This window comes from Stegastes partitus, unplaced genomic scaffold (genome assembly GCF_000690725.1).
Source record: "Stegastes partitus isolate 25-593 unplaced genomic scaffold, Stegastes_partitus-1.0.2 Scaffold118, whole genome shotgun sequence".
Classification (NCBI taxonomy): domain Eukaryota; kingdom Metazoa; phylum Chordata; class Actinopteri; family Pomacentridae; genus Stegastes; species Stegastes partitus.
In genome coordinates, this window is record NW_007577849.1 from 538,032 (window position 1) to 557,123 (window position 19,092).

General features: G+C 41.7%; 1 protein-coding gene across 1 annotated transcript in view; it reads right to left on the bottom strand.

Moving 5' to 3' along the window:
* gmds (GDP-mannose 4,6-dehydratase) overlaps positions 1–19,092 on the bottom strand; it is a 190,412-nt gene that overhangs the window by 98,711 nt on the left and 72,609 nt on the right. Inside the window, exon 7 of the mRNA XM_008278193.1 lies at positions 18,327–18,454. Within this exon, the coding sequence (XP_008276415.1) occupies positions 18,327–18,454 (128 nt within the window). The remainder of the gene's footprint in view (positions 1–18,326; positions 18,455–19,092) is intronic.

Sequence of the window (19,092 nt, forward strand, 5' to 3'; positions counted from 1 at the left end):
ATTTCTATCTGCTTCAGCATCAGACTGACGTCTGAGAACGAAAACAGAGAGGGGAGAGAATCTGGTCTGTGGTCTGAGAATGTCAAGACACACGACGAGGACGTCAGTGGACTGGAAACTGGTCATTTTAGGCTTCATGGAGAGTGAGACAATACTAGCTAAAGCTGAGAGAGACAAACACACAGTGAGGAGGAGAGAGAGAGAGAGAGGCTGACAGGAGTAAAGAATGATAGATGGCTTTCCATACACAGCCCATCCATTTTCCAGAGGCTATAAACAGACAAAGCAATGAATCTAACTTGTCATAGTTTCATAATTCTGGCAATATTTGGTGACAAGTAAAGAAACACATGCAGTCGGATGGTCACATAGGATACAAACAAGCCAACAGTGTAGTCAGATAGTTTAAATTCCTTTATTTGTGCTGGGAAAACTACAAGTCTGAACAGTTATAATGTCATTATAATTGCAGATGAAAACTGAGTAAACAAGGTCAAAATTTAAGCAGAGGATTTGCATTTAAACTGCTATGATGCTTACAGCAAAGAGTTTTGTCAATTATTGTGCGTCTGCCTTTATTTTCTCCTAAAAGGTAAGTTACAACTTCTGTACTATTGTAGTTCTATGATCTGACTTTTTTTCGGTGATACTGCTGTTTCCAGATCTCAGCAATGACAACTTTTGTGACAATTATATTACCATTTATCGGATTGATGGCCACATTGCAAAACTATTATTTTATGTTAATTCCATCCATCCATCCGTCCACCTGCTCCTGCCTATCAGGGCTAGGTTCCAGCAGTCTGGTCAGCATCTAGGCTGCTTGAAATTCGCCTGCAAACTGCCCCTGTGCGTGTGTAAAGTCATGCCTTCATAAAACCTACAGAACCACATCACCTGCAAAAAGCAGAGCGCTGAGAATACGAACAACTACTGCGTGACCATGGTGTCCACAGCTAAGTCAAGGCTTAACTCTGAATGTAAAAGAATTTTACCTACATTTTAAGAATTTTAGAAAATAAAGGCCTGAAAACATTATTGAAAGTACAACTGATCAGTCGTGCAGACATTCTTCTTTTTTAAAAAAAAATCTTTTAAACAATTATTTTTTTAAAATTATTATTAAAACATAATATCTTCAGCTACTCCATGGCTGTGTGTGTGCGTGCACATATGTGTGTGTGTGTTTGCAATGACTACACAGAAACCATTTATCCCATAACAACTCCACCTTTGTTTCTAACCTACTGAGGTTAAATGGAGGCAGACCCCCAACAGCAGCACCACCCACCCCATTTTACTTCAGTTGCCAACTGGAGATATAAGGGGCAAAAACTACAGAGTCTAAGGATGAGAAAGTGTGGGTGTACATGTGTGTGTCTGGGTTATGAATAATGTATGAGTGGCAGGTCTGATTGATGTGGGGTATAAGGTTTCCAGCCAGCCAACGGAGGGGCTGTGTGTCTGTGCCCAAACCCCAACACACTGTGCAGCCGACTTCAAAGGGTGTGGTCTGGACTCACTCATACACAAATACAAACTTTCTCTCACACACACACTTACTCATTCAGTCACTCTCAGACACACACTTTTACCCTTACACACACGCTCTGAAAGATGAAGACACTCTTCTGCAGCCTCTCTTTCCACACAGCTTTACACACTTGCACATGCAAATACATACACACACAGTCTGGACTTCCTGTGCTGCCAAACAGGAACACACAGGGTGCTGTGTGCAGGATGGTGGGTCTGGGATTTTGGGTGGAGGGAGGCCTTGCTTTCCACACCTGTGTTTGCAGCAGTAATTAGGGACGCATGCTATTTTGGGGCGGCAAGCGTCCATGCGCTCACACACACTGTGAATCACACAGAAGAGCTCTCAGTGGCCGAGAAGTACAGTACACGTGGGCTGGTGTTTGCTGTGCAGCAGCTTGTGTTTTCTCTGGTTAGAGAGTGTGAATGCCAGTGGAAAGCTCTAAATGGCCTGTAAATACAAACAGTCATATTTCCAGTTCCAGGCCATTAAAGAGCTCATCATGGTCTGCCCATGCAGGCCTTTATGACATGACAGGCAGCAGACTTCTAGGATATTAACTCAGCCAAGATGCTAGATTACAAACTTTCTGGCATGATAAGCCCTTTAACAGAAACCCTGCAGCTCAACAAAGCTTTTTAGCCTCTCTTGGATCATTGTTTTGGTTTTAAAGCTCATTTACTGTTTGGTTTAGTCTCAGCACTCACAATAACTTTATTTCTAGCACTAGTCAAACACCAAAAAAAACTTAGCTAACCCCCTTCATAAGATAATAACACACCTTTCTTAGCATCTGTTCAATTCTGAATTTCTAAATTTGTACATGGTGTATTTTTGAATCCTCCCAGCCACGTGGCCTGCACATGAGAGACTAAGTTACCCACCTCACGGGATGTCACACCAGTCTGCAGCTGAAAATCTCGAGGAATAAAACAAGCATGACAGGCCGTGACAGTCACCAATCGGCAAGGTCTATACTTTGAGGTTGCGCTGGTTTGGAGGGCAACGAGGCAAGCTATTGCGCTGTGAAAAACGATAGATTTGTGAAGACGGGGAGTAAACACAGGCAGGGTGAAACGTGCTTATTCATTCTCTTTCCTCCTCGCTTCCTCGCAATCTCGTAAACACACGCACATGGTAATTACGTCTCATTAGAGCGCTCAGGGCCTTTCATGTAGCTGCTGAACATGGCCACCGTCTCTCCCCTCTGGCCCACAGACATAAACAAACACTTGAGCTGGCCAGCCCCCTGGAGCCATGGAGCCTCTGCTCCACAGTCAAGTGCTAGGGATTCCCCTCCGTCATGCCACATGTCCCCACCTCTCACTCTATAGCGCCACCCACATCTTTTCCTCTACTCTCACTCTTTCTCGTGCTTTCCCTCTGTTCGTTCCTGTGCTCGAAAAAGACAGATATATGAAAAAAGCAAGAGAGAGAGAAATAGTAGAAAGAAGGGAGGCAGAAGTCAAAGAGCTGCCTGCCTGCTGTGGGTCTGTAATGATATAATGAGAGGACTGCAGTGTTTAGTGGGCGGCTCTTTTTATAGCAACTGTCAAGACAAATGTGCAATCATTCAGTTTGATTGAGTGAGTGTGCGTGCATGTGCATGTACATGTGCATGAGACTGTGTACAGCTCAGTGCACGTGTGTGATGGGAAGCTGAGTAAGGAATAGTGAGGTGGGTAAGAAAGAGAGGTGGAGAAAGTGAGGGAAAGCTGACAGAGGGAAGGGAAAATGGAAGGAAAGAAGATGACTGTAGGAAAAAGAGGAAGGTAAACAGAGAGGTGTAACCATAAGACAAAAAAAAAAAACTGGGCAGAGGGTCAGAGAGAGGTGATGGCCGGGTCAAACTAAGGTCAAATAAGGTGCAAAACCAGTAACTCTGAGGCAAGTTTAGAATGAAAACAAACCACCACTATCACTGCAGGTCACAGACAGGGCCTCCCCTCAGGTTACACTCACGCACACACACACTCTCATATTGCTGGGGCCTCTTAATTAAAAAAGAGATCCCTGGCACTCCCTTAGAAAGTCCCACCTTCTAAAAGCAAATACACAGCTCTCCATCGCGGCTGTTTTAATAAGGATAAAGTTCAATACGAGCAGCGTGGAGTGAAAGCCTCATTGTGGTGCAGAGAGAGAGGTTCTGAATACCATGTCAGTTCTCTCCTCATCCATCAGACCAACACCTCCGCACAGCATTTCTTCACCAATTATGCACTGGTCCCGAACCTTGCTGTACATACATGTAACTGGACACACACACACAAGTTGCTTCACAAAAAGTATGTGGTCGTTTCTATGCATCATGCATGCATGTCCGATATGTGTTTAACAATATTAACACAATTACAGTTTGCGTATTACCACAACCTTCACATTAACCACATTGCACACACGTGTTTGTGTATGAAGGCATGTTTGTGACTGTAAAGTATCTGCGATTCTGTGAGCTTGTGTGGGATACAGGGGACAGACACCAGATTTAATATCATAAGCCTATGTGAACTGGGATCTACTCTAAGTCTAATAAAAAACAGACAACATGAGGAAGCCATTTGGCATTATCTGAGGAGGGAAAAGAGCTTTCAGTGCTGTGACCCAACAAATGTTTCCATTCCATTTAAGCCACCAGGCCTGTTTGAAGTGGACTGGTTGGGATGCTGTTCCTGCCATGCTCAATAAACTACAGGCAGCTCTCAGTTCTCAGTAGGCCTGGATCGAAATTGGCCTCTTGATTCCATACCTGTTGCTGGACTATACCAAAAAAATAAAAATAAAAACGTATCCAGAGCACACCTATTAAGTGCTTGGCAGGCTGTATAATTAAAAGAAAGAAAGACAAGCTAAAGAAAGGTTACATGATAAAGATTCCCAAATGTTAGCCACACGTGGTACTTCAATCCAGGCTCTTTTCAAATGATGATGGATTTCATGGCCTGGAAAAGCTGTCTGTATGTTTGTTAAGCAGATTTAAAGCAAATTTTTGAAATGTTGAAAAAAAACGTATTGAATTGGAGCAAATGAACTTGGTCTACATTGGAAGGTGTAGGCTGTTACAAATGGCTGTAATAAACAGAGTAGGAGACCTCAGAAACAAAAGTCTTCAGCAACTGCTTTTAATAAGGCAAGTTGTGATTATTACTTAATGTCAGGTAAAATGTTTCAATGTAATGTTTCATGTTGTCCAGAGGAGAGGACAACAAAAGAAGCAGAAACAGCTGATCCATCCTGTGAGTTAAAAAGGTGCTTATATCTCCCGATATGGGTCTTTTTGGAAAAGAAAATCTGAAACCACTTCAAAACAATGTAGAAGTTTTTTGTTGTTGTTGTTTCTTTAAATTTTATTCTGATCTTTCTATTCAGTTTCCCCATGATATACTTCAGTGCAGAGAACTGCATTATGTCAATGAACCACACCAAAATGGCCATACAAAGACGTGTGACACAGAACCAGAGTGACAGTTGAGTGATGTTAAAGTTACTTGAGTTGACTCGACATTAAAAGCTTCCCAACAAGCATCATTCTGTTTAAAACCAATGATGAATGGACATTATCCCAAATGTCTGAAAGTCAGGCCAAAAAATCTGTGGCTTCTTAAAAAACAACTACTGAACAACAACTGAATCTGGCAACTGTGGCGAGAAAGTGGCTACAAGCTCTGCTGCTGATGGCTGTAATGCTAGGCCTGACTGGAGCACTAGCAGCTCCCCGTCTAAAAACATTACAGTCTCTCACACAACAGGCACAGGAGGACTTGCTTTGACCCATCTTGGTTGTCAGAGAAGACAGTATAAAGGAAGTATAAATACATTTTAGAGGTGGCAGTACATACTGGCATATTACCTGGACTAATGAAGCTGCTGCATCACTATTTGTAGACATTTGCAGCAGCTGGAGTATTGTTGACTTGAATAAACAAGTCACTAATCAGCTAAGAGGACTAATCTGATATCAACCACTATGACGTTACAGGATATTTAGTATGGAAGACTACAGCTCGTTGTTGTGGGGTTGCTGTGTAACCCAGCGTTTACCTGATCTGTTCTCTTAATATAACCTCGTCGATTTTGCAGTAAACAATTGTCATTGGTTAAAAATGACTATCAGCATTAGGAAACATGTTCACTGTATTCATTCATTCCAACAATTAATTGATTGTAGGTTGTTAACATGACTGTCAGTTAAAGACAAGGTTATATTTGCATCCCTACTTGCAAAGTGCAAAGATACATAACATGTACACTTAACTTGATACAACGTTGTAGCACTCAAACCACAATCAAACTTAAGGCAGCAAATACAAAGAACTAATTGAATGTAATAAAAACAATGTGGAATATCTAAAAAAAATAAAATAAATGTCATTACAATAGAGGGGAAAAAAGAACAAAGTGCTGTCGTCACTATCTGTCTGATACCATAAAGAGATTAAATTGCAGAAAACAGCTAACCAGGGTCTCTCCAACATCCAATCCAAAAACCTTTGAAGCTCAGTTTGTGTTATTTATTCAACCCATACCAAAACAGAAGTGTAAAGGCAGCAAGTTCCTGGTTTAATGAGTTGGTTCTGTTCAATTTTGAATTTTAGTAGTGTTTAGCTTTGGAGAGAGCCATGCTTCCACTATTTATGGTAAGCTAATGATCTCCCAACCTTGCTGTCATTATCTATAATCTTATGTACTGATACCTATTACATGAAAAAGAAAATAAGAGGCATGAGTTCATCAGTTAAACTTAAATTAAGAATTATATAACATACACACGTACGTGCATGTGCAAATTAATATTTTTCTCAAGTGCACAAAGCGTTCTCTTAATACTCAAAGGGCAAGTGATACTGATGCGCCAATATAAGTACACACACACATGCATAGTTTCAAATTCATGTCCACACCAACACAGCCGCAAAAAGTGTAGGCACTCTGCAAGCAGAGTATCAAAGAGGTCAGTCAGTCAGACAAAAATGTAATCGAGAGAGAGAGACAGACTGAGAGCTGCGAGAGAAAGAAAGGAGCAGAGACTGTGACTGAGCTCTTGTGATATTTGGCTCAATTTCGACAATCTGGACCGAGAATCTTCCCACGAGCCGCTCGACCGTCTGACGGGGCAAGAGAGAGAGCGAGAGAGAGAGAGAGAGCGAGGGAGTGTGAAGCAGCGAGAGAGGAGGTCACACACATTCCAGTCCCAAAGAGTCGGCCAGACTCCTCAGACAATAAAAACAAGATGACCCCCCCACCCCCAACCCCACTCCTCTAAACATCCCTCTGCTCCATCAGCCCTGTCTGCTGGACCAGTGAGGCTTCACTTCACTCCCTCACTTGTACTGATACTCCCTAAAATGTCACTGCGAGACTTTTCTGTATAATGAGATCCAACACACACACACACACAAAGAGACACACACGGGGCCTGGGAGGGATTATTGCATTAGATAGCCTCTCACACTTGTGCTTCCCAATCAAGGAGTGTCTCAGTTTCACCAGCCAGCTGTGGACTCCCTACCTACCGAATAAAGATTTATTGACATCAGTAAGGCTGGGTATCAAATCAGTTAGCACCTGACTAAGAAGAATAAGTAGCAGACGCAGATTCTGATTTAAATACAAACTATTTGACTAAAACTATTATTAGTGTTATTACACAAGGCAAGGTACACCCAGCGCAAAACATCACATTCAGGTCAAAAAACATGTAAAAAAAAAAAAAAAGAAAAAAAAGAAAAGTGGAACAAGGAAATAGTAGTGACAAATGTTGATAATCAACATGATGAACAAAGGAAACAAACTTTCGCATACTTCACTGGCAAAAAATAATAGGTTTTCCTGCACAAAAATAGTTTCCTTGTTTCTAGTAGCAGTTCTGCAACATGAGCAGTTGCTTGAAAAGGAGGACAAGTTGAAACTCTTGAGGAAAATATGTGAAACATTTAGAGTGTGTTCAAGAGTATTTTCTAAAACAGATGTACTGGCACTATTTCATCTACCTGTACAGTGCAGGGACAAATACAAACTATCAAAGGTCCAGCAATACATGTAATTACTTATGGAGAACAACTTCATCAACCCTTCATCAAGCTCATCCTACAAACTTTGAAAAATAAAGACTGAAAAAAAATTCAATCATGTAAATACTGCACTTCTTACGGTCGAATTGGAGAGCTTTCGCATCACTGTTTGTTAATACAAAGGCAGATTACAAGAGATTCAGCTCCTGCCTCTAAAGCTCCTCTCACACAACCTTTCTCATCCCCACCAGCTGACTCCCTGCCTCCTGTCCTGGCCTGTTAAAGCCTCAGCAGGGTAACACGGCTTCCCACCAGTTACCCCCTCTGGAGACGTCACCTCATCCATTTCTTCCTGCTCCGTCACCCTCTCCTGCCCTCTCTCTTCCCGCTATGCTGTCCCTGTCCAGGTGGGAGGTATATTTCTCCTCTGCATGTATGTGGGGGATGTCATCCCACCCACAAACCTGTCACCTACCAAACCTGTCAAAACCCAGCACCGAACTGCAGGACAAATAGCTCAGGTCACACACACACACAGACACACAGACACACAGACACACAGACACACACACACACACACACACACACACACACACACACACACACACACACACAAATGACTCTCTGGCTTTTGTTTCCTGTTTTAAAAAAAGCCAACTTAAATAGGCTACATACAACATTAAGTCATGTAGCATGTCAACACCAACAACTACTTAGCAGCATCACACTCTATCTACTGAATTCTGAACTGTCCATTATCCTTTTTAAAGTACAGACTTAGGGTCAACTGATTATAGCCCTGGCAAATTATTGGATTTGATATTCAGCATTTATCTGATTATTGTAGAAATTATGTGAAGTAAATTCATTTAAAAATGCATTACTATAACTCTGTCGCAGCTATGAGTAGTCACCACATTGTGGTCTTGAAATATACCTACAATACTATCTGATTGGTTACACACCACAAGTAATAGCCTATCAACACTGAAGGAGGAATAATAACAAACACTCTTTCAAATTAACATAGTTAAAAGTCAAATACACAAAGGCATTTCAACAAAGTTCATATTGGAGTCGGTGTGACAATATGATTTTAATTTAGCAAATGTATATCTGCTCCAAATGATGGTTATCATATTTCTTGAATATTAGGAAATGGTATTACCCCTAAAAAAAAAAACGGAAACCCCTGGTACAGACTAACAAAAACACAAATACTGAGAGCGGCCCCCATACACTTAGTCAGATAGTCAGAATCAGAAAGTTCCTTAAGTTTCATCATCATTTTGTAAATTTGTTAAATTTGTTAAGGTGTATCTTAGGTTCTTGTATAATAGCTGTGTGGTCAAACAACAATAAACAATGATCCATATCTGACACTACATTCATATTTAAAGTAAACATGTTTGAATTTTTCAGACTAAGGCATCAAAAGTGTCAGTCCATCTGTCTGTGTGTCTCTGCTTTCTGCAGGACTCCGGGGTGCAAACTTTCCTGCAGGCTCCATATGAAAGCTGAGGATTCTGGTTACACAAGGCGGCAAAGAGCAAGGAGAGAAAAACAGAGCAGGAGAAGAAGGAGCAGAGCATCTGCTTTCATCCTCAACCCAGCAGGGGAGAGCTCAGGCCTGTCAGTCTGAGAGAGATGGCCAGCTGCTGCAGCGCGCNCACACACACACACACACACACACACACACACACACACACACACACACACACACACACACACACACACACACACCAGACGAATATTCTAAAGTACCATTAAAGCTGAGTAGTATGATCATTTTTCTTATTTTCATTCTCATAAAGACATATTTCTAATGTTTAGGCTATAAAACATACAAGGGAATGCTCATGCTGCTAAGGTAAAGTTCTAAAGTGTCCAAAAAGTTCCGTTCACCATGAAAGACTTTCAAAATTTCTTCTCTCTTTTCAAAAAGACCTACAGAAAGACAATCTTCATACCAGAGCCGTCAGAGCCATCCAGCTGGACAGACAGCTGTTTGTTCTAAAAGCCAGAGCCAAGCAACACTTTGGTGTGTTTGACTCCTTAATGCACAAAAAAAGAAACATTGGCATGCCTACTGGAAATTTATCATGATTATTCTGTTCCAATGATTTGAAAATGATTTACTCCAGTAATCAATACTGCCATAAAATCTCACTAAATCTGACATAAAATTGCATTACAACTTCCAAAAGGTGCTCCTAAACTGGAGATGGTAGACAGGTCCTGCATTTCCAGTGTTTTATTGAGTGTAACAGCCTTGAAACAGGAAAACAAAGTCATTACTTGTGTCAGAGTTAATCAACATCAGTGCTGCTCCCCCACCAGAAGAAAATGAGCGTCAGTTGCCACCTTTTAGAGGGATGGTACACCAAAAAAACATCATAAATGCTGAGCAAAACTGGCTCGTCAAATAAAACCAAAGCTAATTTAGTTTGATTTGATTTGGGGAGCTTAACACTGCAAACAAAAGCACAACACACCCAATTAAGACAATCAGAAAAAGAGGTGACAAAGCATCATTAGAAAAAGTCAACTTTGTAACAGTTCTGGAGCTTTGCTTGTATCCTACTGTCTCTACCGGATGAGGTTTTTTGTAAAAGTGCAAATTTACATTTCTTCTTGCACCTGAAGCACTAAAAAGTTATGACTTAAACTTTATCAGGCACATGAGGAGAATTCGGATTATTGCAGGTTTCAGAGACAATTCAGAACTTTATATTAACATTCTTAATCAATCAATTAATGTTGTCCCCGCTTGCCAGAAGGTAGAGTGTGCAGGTTAGAAATATTAGTGAATCTTTTTATGTTACAAGAGAAATTAAGTTAATTTTTATTTTTTTTTAGATTTCTCGTTTGGTGTCAAACTGAGGGAAAGTGCTTTTTATCTCTTAACCCTCTTTTTTCTGAGTCACCTCTTAGATAAAAAGAACAGTACACTGAATCTCAGTGATTTCAATTTGTTTGACACAGAGAAAGCTGCCGGTTTTGTCAAAAACTTTGCTTGAGGTTTGGAAGGCCTTAGCTATTGTGCGGCCACTGGAGTGATTTCCGTGATGTGACAACCAACGACAGAAGAAGAAAATAATTTGTAAATGATCCTTGCATCACCTCTATAAACATGAGTGCCACAAAAAAAGGGATGCTTATTTCTCAAAGCAATACCGAGATGGAAAAAAAAACACACACAAAAAATGAGTAGGAATAAACTAAATTAACCATTAATGTCCAATTTAAAAAAACAAATAAAGTCAGAAAATGTTATTTTAGTTAATTCAGACATAACCACACAGTGACAGTGACATCAAGTGATGTATAAAACATAATATGCACTAAGAAACAGACGACTTAATCTGAACCTATAGCAGCTCATGAAACTGTCCAAATAACTAATGATCTAATGTCTCACTAATTTGACCTGTCTTCGTTATTATTTTCTTGGACATTTAAGTTTGCAATAGATGTGATATTGTAAAGCAAAGGTAATGAGAAAGGCGTTTCTGTGATTTTGGCAGCAAACTGTCTCTTGCTTTGTGTATGTTTTCAAATCAATGTGAGTGTGCTTGGTTGTCTGTCTCTAAGTGTAGCCCTGTGATAGACTGGCGACTTGTCCATGTTGTCCCCTGCCTTCACCCTGAGTTGGCTGTAATAGGCTCCAGCCACCCCACAACCCCAGTGAGGATGGCGGCGTATAGATAATGGATGGATGGATGGATGGATGGATGGATGGTTGTTTTCAGATCAATACTGGTGCTGAAAAGTGAAAAAGTCTTCCACAGATCACTTGACCCATCTCAAAGTATGTGGCTTATACTAATTCAGATATGAAGCCGACACATTCAGTAGCTGTTAAATTAAAGGAGTGCATGTCTGAAAGCTGCTCATTTGATATAAAAGATAACAATTACAAATTTGTAATGACTTAAAGAAGTAAAAAGATCATCTCAGCTCACTTTAAATGTTGAGGTTTAAGATCTTAAAATATTAAAAACTCACTTTTAACTGAGACAAACCTCCAGCAGGGTATGTACTGACTAAACCTAATAACTATCAGACTACAAATAAAGTGATTGTAAGCTAAGTTGCTAAAGGACACACCCAAAAACCAACCACATGATCAGTGTGGGACTAAATTGCAACAAAGCTGTGACAGGTTTTGACTAAATGATTGTGCAGCAATCATTCTCTTTATTAGCTTCCTTCCAGCCAATTGAAGTCGAGGGCCAACTCTTTCAGCCAATCATTCTGAGCTGTACAACCAAATACTCAGAAAGGTAAGCAAGAAAGAAAAAATAAAGACATTCTCGAAAAACCCCTAAATCTCACCTCAAAAATGAGGACACCCACTGGGTCAGGTTTCTGTCTGCCTGTAAAGCTGCGGTGGTTTCAGCTGAAATTTCAAGGCCATACACATCCATACAGGAACACACACAACCCTCACACACTCACCGTTACCCTGACATGGCCTCCTCACTAAAGGAGTAACTAGAATCTCTGCTGTCATGGATCTGACTGTTATCCGTTCCTCTATTGTTAGAGCAGCAGGGGGGAGTCAGTTTCACGCAATCTTCCTCCATTTATCTTCCTGCTTAACTATCTGTACTGTGAAATTTTTCAACATTTTGCTTCTCTATGACTCCCACTGCACCTCTGTTCCTGTCCGTCTGGTAAGCTGCCACAGTAAATACTCACCCCATGTTCAGTGATTTAGGATTTGGACTCAGATGGAGCAAGAGTGCCTCCCTGGAGATCTCTTTTAAGTCTCTCACCCAATTCATTATTCCTATCATCATATCTCACCTCCTACACCACTTCCCTGAGTGTTTATGCAGGTCCAGCTCTCTTCTGCCTACCTGTGTATGTCATGAATAAATTTACAACAACCCAACTCAGTTTTGGTTCTTAGTTCAAAAATTCCAGGGAGTTATCAGTGTTTGTGGAATTTGGGAAAGTATGATAGGTGAAAAAAATCTGATGAAAAATGGATTTTTGCAGAAATCTGTCATTGACATCACCAAAACTAACTTAGCCTTCACCTTCTAACTTGAGGTCAAATTACAGTGAAGCCACGGCAAATCAGTGTCACCATAAAATTGGTTGTACATAAGCAATAAAACTTTGAAATAAAGGTGCCTGAAGCAACATGTCATTGATGAGATAATAAAGGCTGAATAATTCTAAAAAATAGAACTCTAAATTGCCCTTATTTTCTTAAATGGAATCTACATCAGATTTGATTTTCTTTTCTTCTTTTTTCTCTTGACTTTAAATCACCATAAGTGGTTTGAGTACTGCACTTGTTGCATGAGGAGATCTTTTAAGAAAACTTTAGTGTCTTTGAGACATGAAACACAACTTATTATGGGTTCATGAGAAAATAATGTATGCCAAAATTGAGCTAAGCCCATGTTTTTCAAAAAAATCTAGCAATTTTTTATTACCATGTATGTACAAAAAAGACGCACCTTCTTATTTTCCTTGCATAAAATCAGAGCGCGAATGGGCATCAAAATAATATCTCGTAGAAAAAAAATGTAATTTAGAGAAATAAAAGGAATTAACTATGATAGTCCCTCTGTACTGACAATCTATACTTAAAAACTTCATTTGAATAATGGATTCAAATGACAGGTTTTAGAGGCTTTTCAGGGGAAACCTAGGATCAGATATCTGCACTGGAGTCCTATATAGGGAATAAAATGCCCTGCTTTGTTCAGCCATCATGCTGTGTAAATGTACATGTTGGTGAAATAAGCCCCGTGTGTGAGTGTGTGAGCATGTATGTGTTCATGAGTGTAGAGGTTTCTACAGGATCAGTGAGGTTTTATTACCGTGAGCCAGAGGGGGGGCCAACTACAGTTTACTGAGCTGCTGTTAAGGCTGTGGCTCAAATTTCACCTGCAATTAACGCCCCAAAATGAACACACACACACATGGATACACACACGCACATGCACACACACACACACACACACACACACACACACACACAACACGCACAGCTGCTGTCATTTACTCATCCTGCTCATGTGCGTAACAGTGGCAGTCACAGTGTCTTTCTTACTAAATTATCTATTTTATCTCATGCATACATACACAAATCTCCAGAGATGACATTATGATTATGCCAGGGCTGGTGTGCTACAGAGGTTGAAGGGTCAGGAAGTTGTCGCTGTTGTCAGGAGATTTTGGTGATGAAACCTAATGCTCCCTCTCCTCTGCCCTATTAGCTCCCATTTTAGCTCTTTACCACTCCAGCTGTGTTTATTAAAACCTTACAGAGTAGGCAAAGGTATTTATCAGCTCCCTGAGTCACTGCTGTAAAGATCCAAGCAGGCACGAATATAAAACACACAATGAAACAAAGGGGACAGCGCCCTCTATGACGCGATGCACTTTCAATCCTACAGCAAAGTAGCACAGGACTGATCACCATATTCAAAAGCTTCTACCAGCACTAAAAACGTTCTTTTCAGAAAATCTTGACCTGAGATACAAGCTATGTGTATTCCAGTAACCCAAACTCCTGCAAATACCAAGGCTTACAAATAACTGGATCACAATATTAATATTACATCAGCGTGCTGAGATGAAGTTTGAATCAAGAAGTTCTAGAAATCACCACCCAGCAAGACAAGCCACACTGTACACACCATAAACTCACTCTGAAACACAGCAACTGATATGTACTCCTGCTAATTAAGACCACAAGCAGTGGCATTTTCAAGAATTACTCATATGAGTCATTTTTCAAGCACAAGCTCTGATAGCAGCCCAGCCAATGACACTAGTTTTCTATGACGATACACTAAACATTTGGTGTTATGGATTGTTAGTTATAATGAAAATAAACTTGCGTGCCACACATGCCTACAAATTACATGGTTGTGTGGCCACATAAATGAAATATATGGAACTGACCATAAGCTATTAAACTTGGCAGAAAACGTGGATTTTTTTGTCTAGTTTAAACTAAACAGATGTAAGATAAACTTAACAACAGCCTTGTAAAAAGCAACAAAGCTATTGATCTCAACATGCCTATCTGCCAAACAGACACCCCTTATGTCTCATCTTGACAGTCAAACAGGTGTCCATGAAATCTAACATGCCCACAAAATGCCAAATGACAAAAAGGGCTCTTTTGCACACTGAGACACATCAGCAAGAAGTTCAAAATGTGGATGTAAATGTCTAGCTTACTGTACGAAGGCCCAGAGCCTGCCCCCGCTGTCACCTCCCAAGCCAAAAACATGTGATGAATGGCCAACCGCTCTCATCAATCATCCGTGATTGGCCCTGATCTGCGCTGTGATTGGTTAATTAGCCTCATCTGTAACCATTACTACACAGCGAGGCAGCTGCGGCAGACAAAAAAAAAGGATAAGAAAAATAAACGAGGTGAAAAATGACACCTTCAGGGCTGTTCCGTCACCTCGCTGCCTTCACACAATGCCAGGAATCAGACAGCTACTGCCACACAGGGGCGACCGCACACACCTGACGACTGCAATGAAACACCTTCCACTGACCAGAATTTCACAGGTAATTATATTTTGAAAATAAATATGTGAACAAGACAAGAACAGAGAGGAGGGGCTGTCAGTGCTGTGTGTCAGCGGGTCAGCCACATCTCATCTGGCAACAGTTTCTAGTCCACTACAGCACAGACAGCAGCAACGCCAACTCCAGTCAGAGGAAAAATAAGAGCTGGTTATTAGTTGTCAGAGGGAAATATCTGGTAACTGGGTGGTAACTGCTTGCCAGCAGTTTGTTCTTGTGACGCAGCTTTTAAGAAATACCAGATAGTTAAAGGTTAGGCGATGGGAGGGACATGAAAAATAAAAAAACAAGGTGGGAGAGGAAACAGACAAAAAGATGGCGAGAGAGTGAAGTGGGATGGAGCCTGAGGGGAGAAAGAGGTCCAAAACCACCAAGTCAACTTCTGCTCCTGCTCCCTTCCTGCCAACTTTCTTTCCTGCACTGGAAATGGCTCTCTGGAGCCAGAAGTGGAGGAGATGTAGAGGGTGGTAGGGGCTCCAAACAGCTGTGCCCACCATGGGCCAACTGAGGGCTGGGAGGAGGCGAGGAAGAAGGGAGGAGGGCAGTCCTCGGTAAAGATGGCTGACTACTACATCTTTATCTGTTCAGATAGAGCTGTTAGTGACTGATTGCTGTGGGTTTCCTCTTCTTCTTGGCACGCTCTGAGTAAGAAATTTGTGCTGTATCGCCAAATCCCAGAGAACCGCAGTCAAAAAAAAAGGCTAGCTTCAAGCACAGTCACAAAACTGAGAAAGTCCAAAGCCTAACCCCTTTGAGGAAAATGAGATCAGGAGGATTTAAATTATTTTATCTGTCGATTTTATACTAAAGCATTCAGCTCCCGGCCTCTATTCCATAATACCATAATAATAATAAAGGGCTCCATTGAGAGTAACTGGGCAGCTCCAGGTCTGTCTGCCTGCCTGGGATGGATACCTGATACCCGACTGAGACGATGCCCAGCCAGCCGCACGCCTTCAGACGTCGTTACAGCAGACACACAGCACGCCCCTCCTGCCACCCGCAATCCATCCACAGCCAATTACAAGCAATTTCCCTGTCCTGGGTGGGGTGAGGAGAGCGAGAGAGAGAGGGAGGAAAAGCAGTTGTCAGCCTAAAGCAGACACACATGGTTCTGTTTACAAATCGCCAGTTGTTTGGCTTTGCCATGGTAACACAGTGCTGGTGCAGGCTGGACGGATATTTCAAAACGAGACAGACGGAGGCAGAGAGGGGGGTCATGGTGACAGTCGTGGCCTTTGATGGTCTGCTGGGTGGGGTGAACTTCCAGCAGGAGAGATGGTTCACTTTTGCATAATGTACAAATGCCCCACAAACACGCGTCTGTTTCCCTTCTCCTTTCAAATTCCCCCTTTCCTTCTCCTCCTCCACCTCAGTTCCCCTCAGCACCTCAAGCTTCTGTTTGGCTTCCCGAAATCCGCCTTTCCGAAACAGGAGACGAACAGCAAGGAGGTGCCTGATTCACCCAAAATGGAATGTCAGTCGTTCCCACAGGAAACCTGGAGCGTCTCAACACCAGGGTGCTCTGGATAGTCAAATGGGCACACATAAATCTAGTAACACAAGGATGACACCAAGTACAATACACAACCGGTCAGTCAGAGTAACATAACAAGATGAAGAAACTTGCAATATGAGACCAAACAACTAACATTTTACTTGCACAAGAATAAGAACTAGTTCTATATATAGTAGCTAAATGGGCAAATAAATTGTTTTTGCTCTCTGTATCTCTGTAACTTGCATTTGAAGTATAACTCAGTATTTCTCAAGACTGCATCATCAAAGTTACACAGAGGATTTAACATGTATGGTTATGGCCTTTAAAAATTGAGTCAAAGAACTCCATCAGTTTGGCATTGGTGACTGAGTTCTACGTAATGCCACTGTGATTGGTTTAAAGAAATACAATCGTGATTTGCGATTTGTGAATTGCATTGTTTTAAATCACAATTTTGATTGTAATTCATTAACTTAGGTTGTTCAAGTTAAAACACTGTCAACTCACATTTGCATGTCTTTATTGCAATTAGCTTCACCCTGAATCTAAATCTCTTTGGTGCCCATTTGGGTTTTTCCACTGACTTTTAGTGTAAAAACATGGACAGCACTTTACTTCCAGAAATGATACAACTGTCCTTTCTTTGAACAGATATCAACCCGATTGCATGATAGCAAAACACAATCGTACAGTTTGTTTCCTGAAAACTAAGATTTTGTGTTTCCATTGCACTAGTTCCAATTCTAGTCAGACTTCCTACCACAGGAGCCAAAAATTATTCTGTGTGGTTACATTGGATATGACTGATGAACAGCGTTCCCGTAATCATACAGTGACTGATGTTTCACTGACGCCATTGATGCCTCCGTGCCCCGCCTTAACAGCATGAACCACCACCACACTGCCATCTTGCTCTGACGCAGTGACCCCACACTGCGATCTGCAGTTAAACTGAAGTTCCCCACTATAACCTCCTCACCCCTACTCCCATCTCAAAGAGCACCCCCCACTACCTCCGCCACCATCACCTCCTAATAATAACACAGTCCGCTGCGAGAGGTCTGCTGTCAGACATGGCAACCCGTTGAGTCTTTCATCTCAACAGCCAGACACACGTGTTCCAACGTTAACCTATCACACACTTCGACACACACATAGGAATGTGTGCTACATCGTACACACACGCACTGCGGAAAAACACACACTTATAGAAACATATAGCTCCGTCTGCTCCTAGACGTGGCGACCCCACTGTTCGTTTCATCTCCCCACTCCTTTCTCTGCTTGCTGCTGGCACCATTACGTTAACACAAACACAGTATTTCTGTCATCGTCCCCAGGACACGGTGTTCCCTTAATATCTCTCTTTCTTCTACAGGCGTTCGGGGAATGGTGATGGGGGCCTGAAGGGATCTGGGATATGGGTGAGTTGTGGGAAACCAGAGTGCAGTCTGTGGCCTCTCAGCGTGCGGCCCTCTCCCTCTCCTCCCGCTGCCCTTCTCTTTCTCTATCTCTGTTTCACTTTTGGCAGAGAATCATAGGAGGCTTCATGCAGATCACATATTGCAGCCTCAAATGATCTGGGAAAACATGGCCTGTTAATACTATGTGCACATCTGAACCCTGTTCAACTCTGAAGCAGTGCACGCATAGTTTGTGTGTATTTCTCTGAGCTTGTGTGTGGTAATGGTTTTGTGTGTTTTACCTCCACATAGTCTTTGGCGTGGCCCCAGTCCCTTTTGGAGTCCAGGTTGCCCAGGCTGAAGCTCTCCAGTTGGCCCAAGTAAATTTTTGCCACAGAACGGCTGATCTTACGCGTCACAAAGTTTGAACCTAAAACACATACGTTAAAAATGCTTTGTTGGCATCTTCTGAATTCAATTACAGTTTACACAGGACATAAATATTACAAGGATCCAACACACACAAAAAGAAAAGAAACAGAGAAACAAGGAGCAGATAAGTGAAATCAAGGCCTCCGTGTTGAAGACTTATTTCAAAGATTCCTTCAAAACTTCTATATGACACTCCAGCACCACACACACACACAGACAAGCCTTCCAAACCTCCACTACTGTTCCAAGCCTTTTTTTTAGCCAAAGCAAAAGACTCAAATAAAAAGTAACCCTGAGTCAAATCAATTCGTTGCCACCTCACATGACAACCACTAGGCTCTTTAAGAATTCTTCTCTCTCATTTTCCTCTCTAATTCACTGTTTTAGTGTCAAATCTGGACTGTATGCCAAAACAAATCTCAGAGCATCAGCCTGTCAACAGGAGAAAAAAAAGCAAGAGGGAAGTTCCACAGAAAAATCACAACCAAACAGGACCACCCTGGTTCTGCTGGGGTAGTGTCCAGTCCAGAATCACCACATTGCCTGCCGACTTATGAGCCAGATCGCCCAGCAGTGCTCCCCATCCGAGTCGGCACACGTGGTGATATTATCTGGGGAAGAACAAATGAGCTTCTA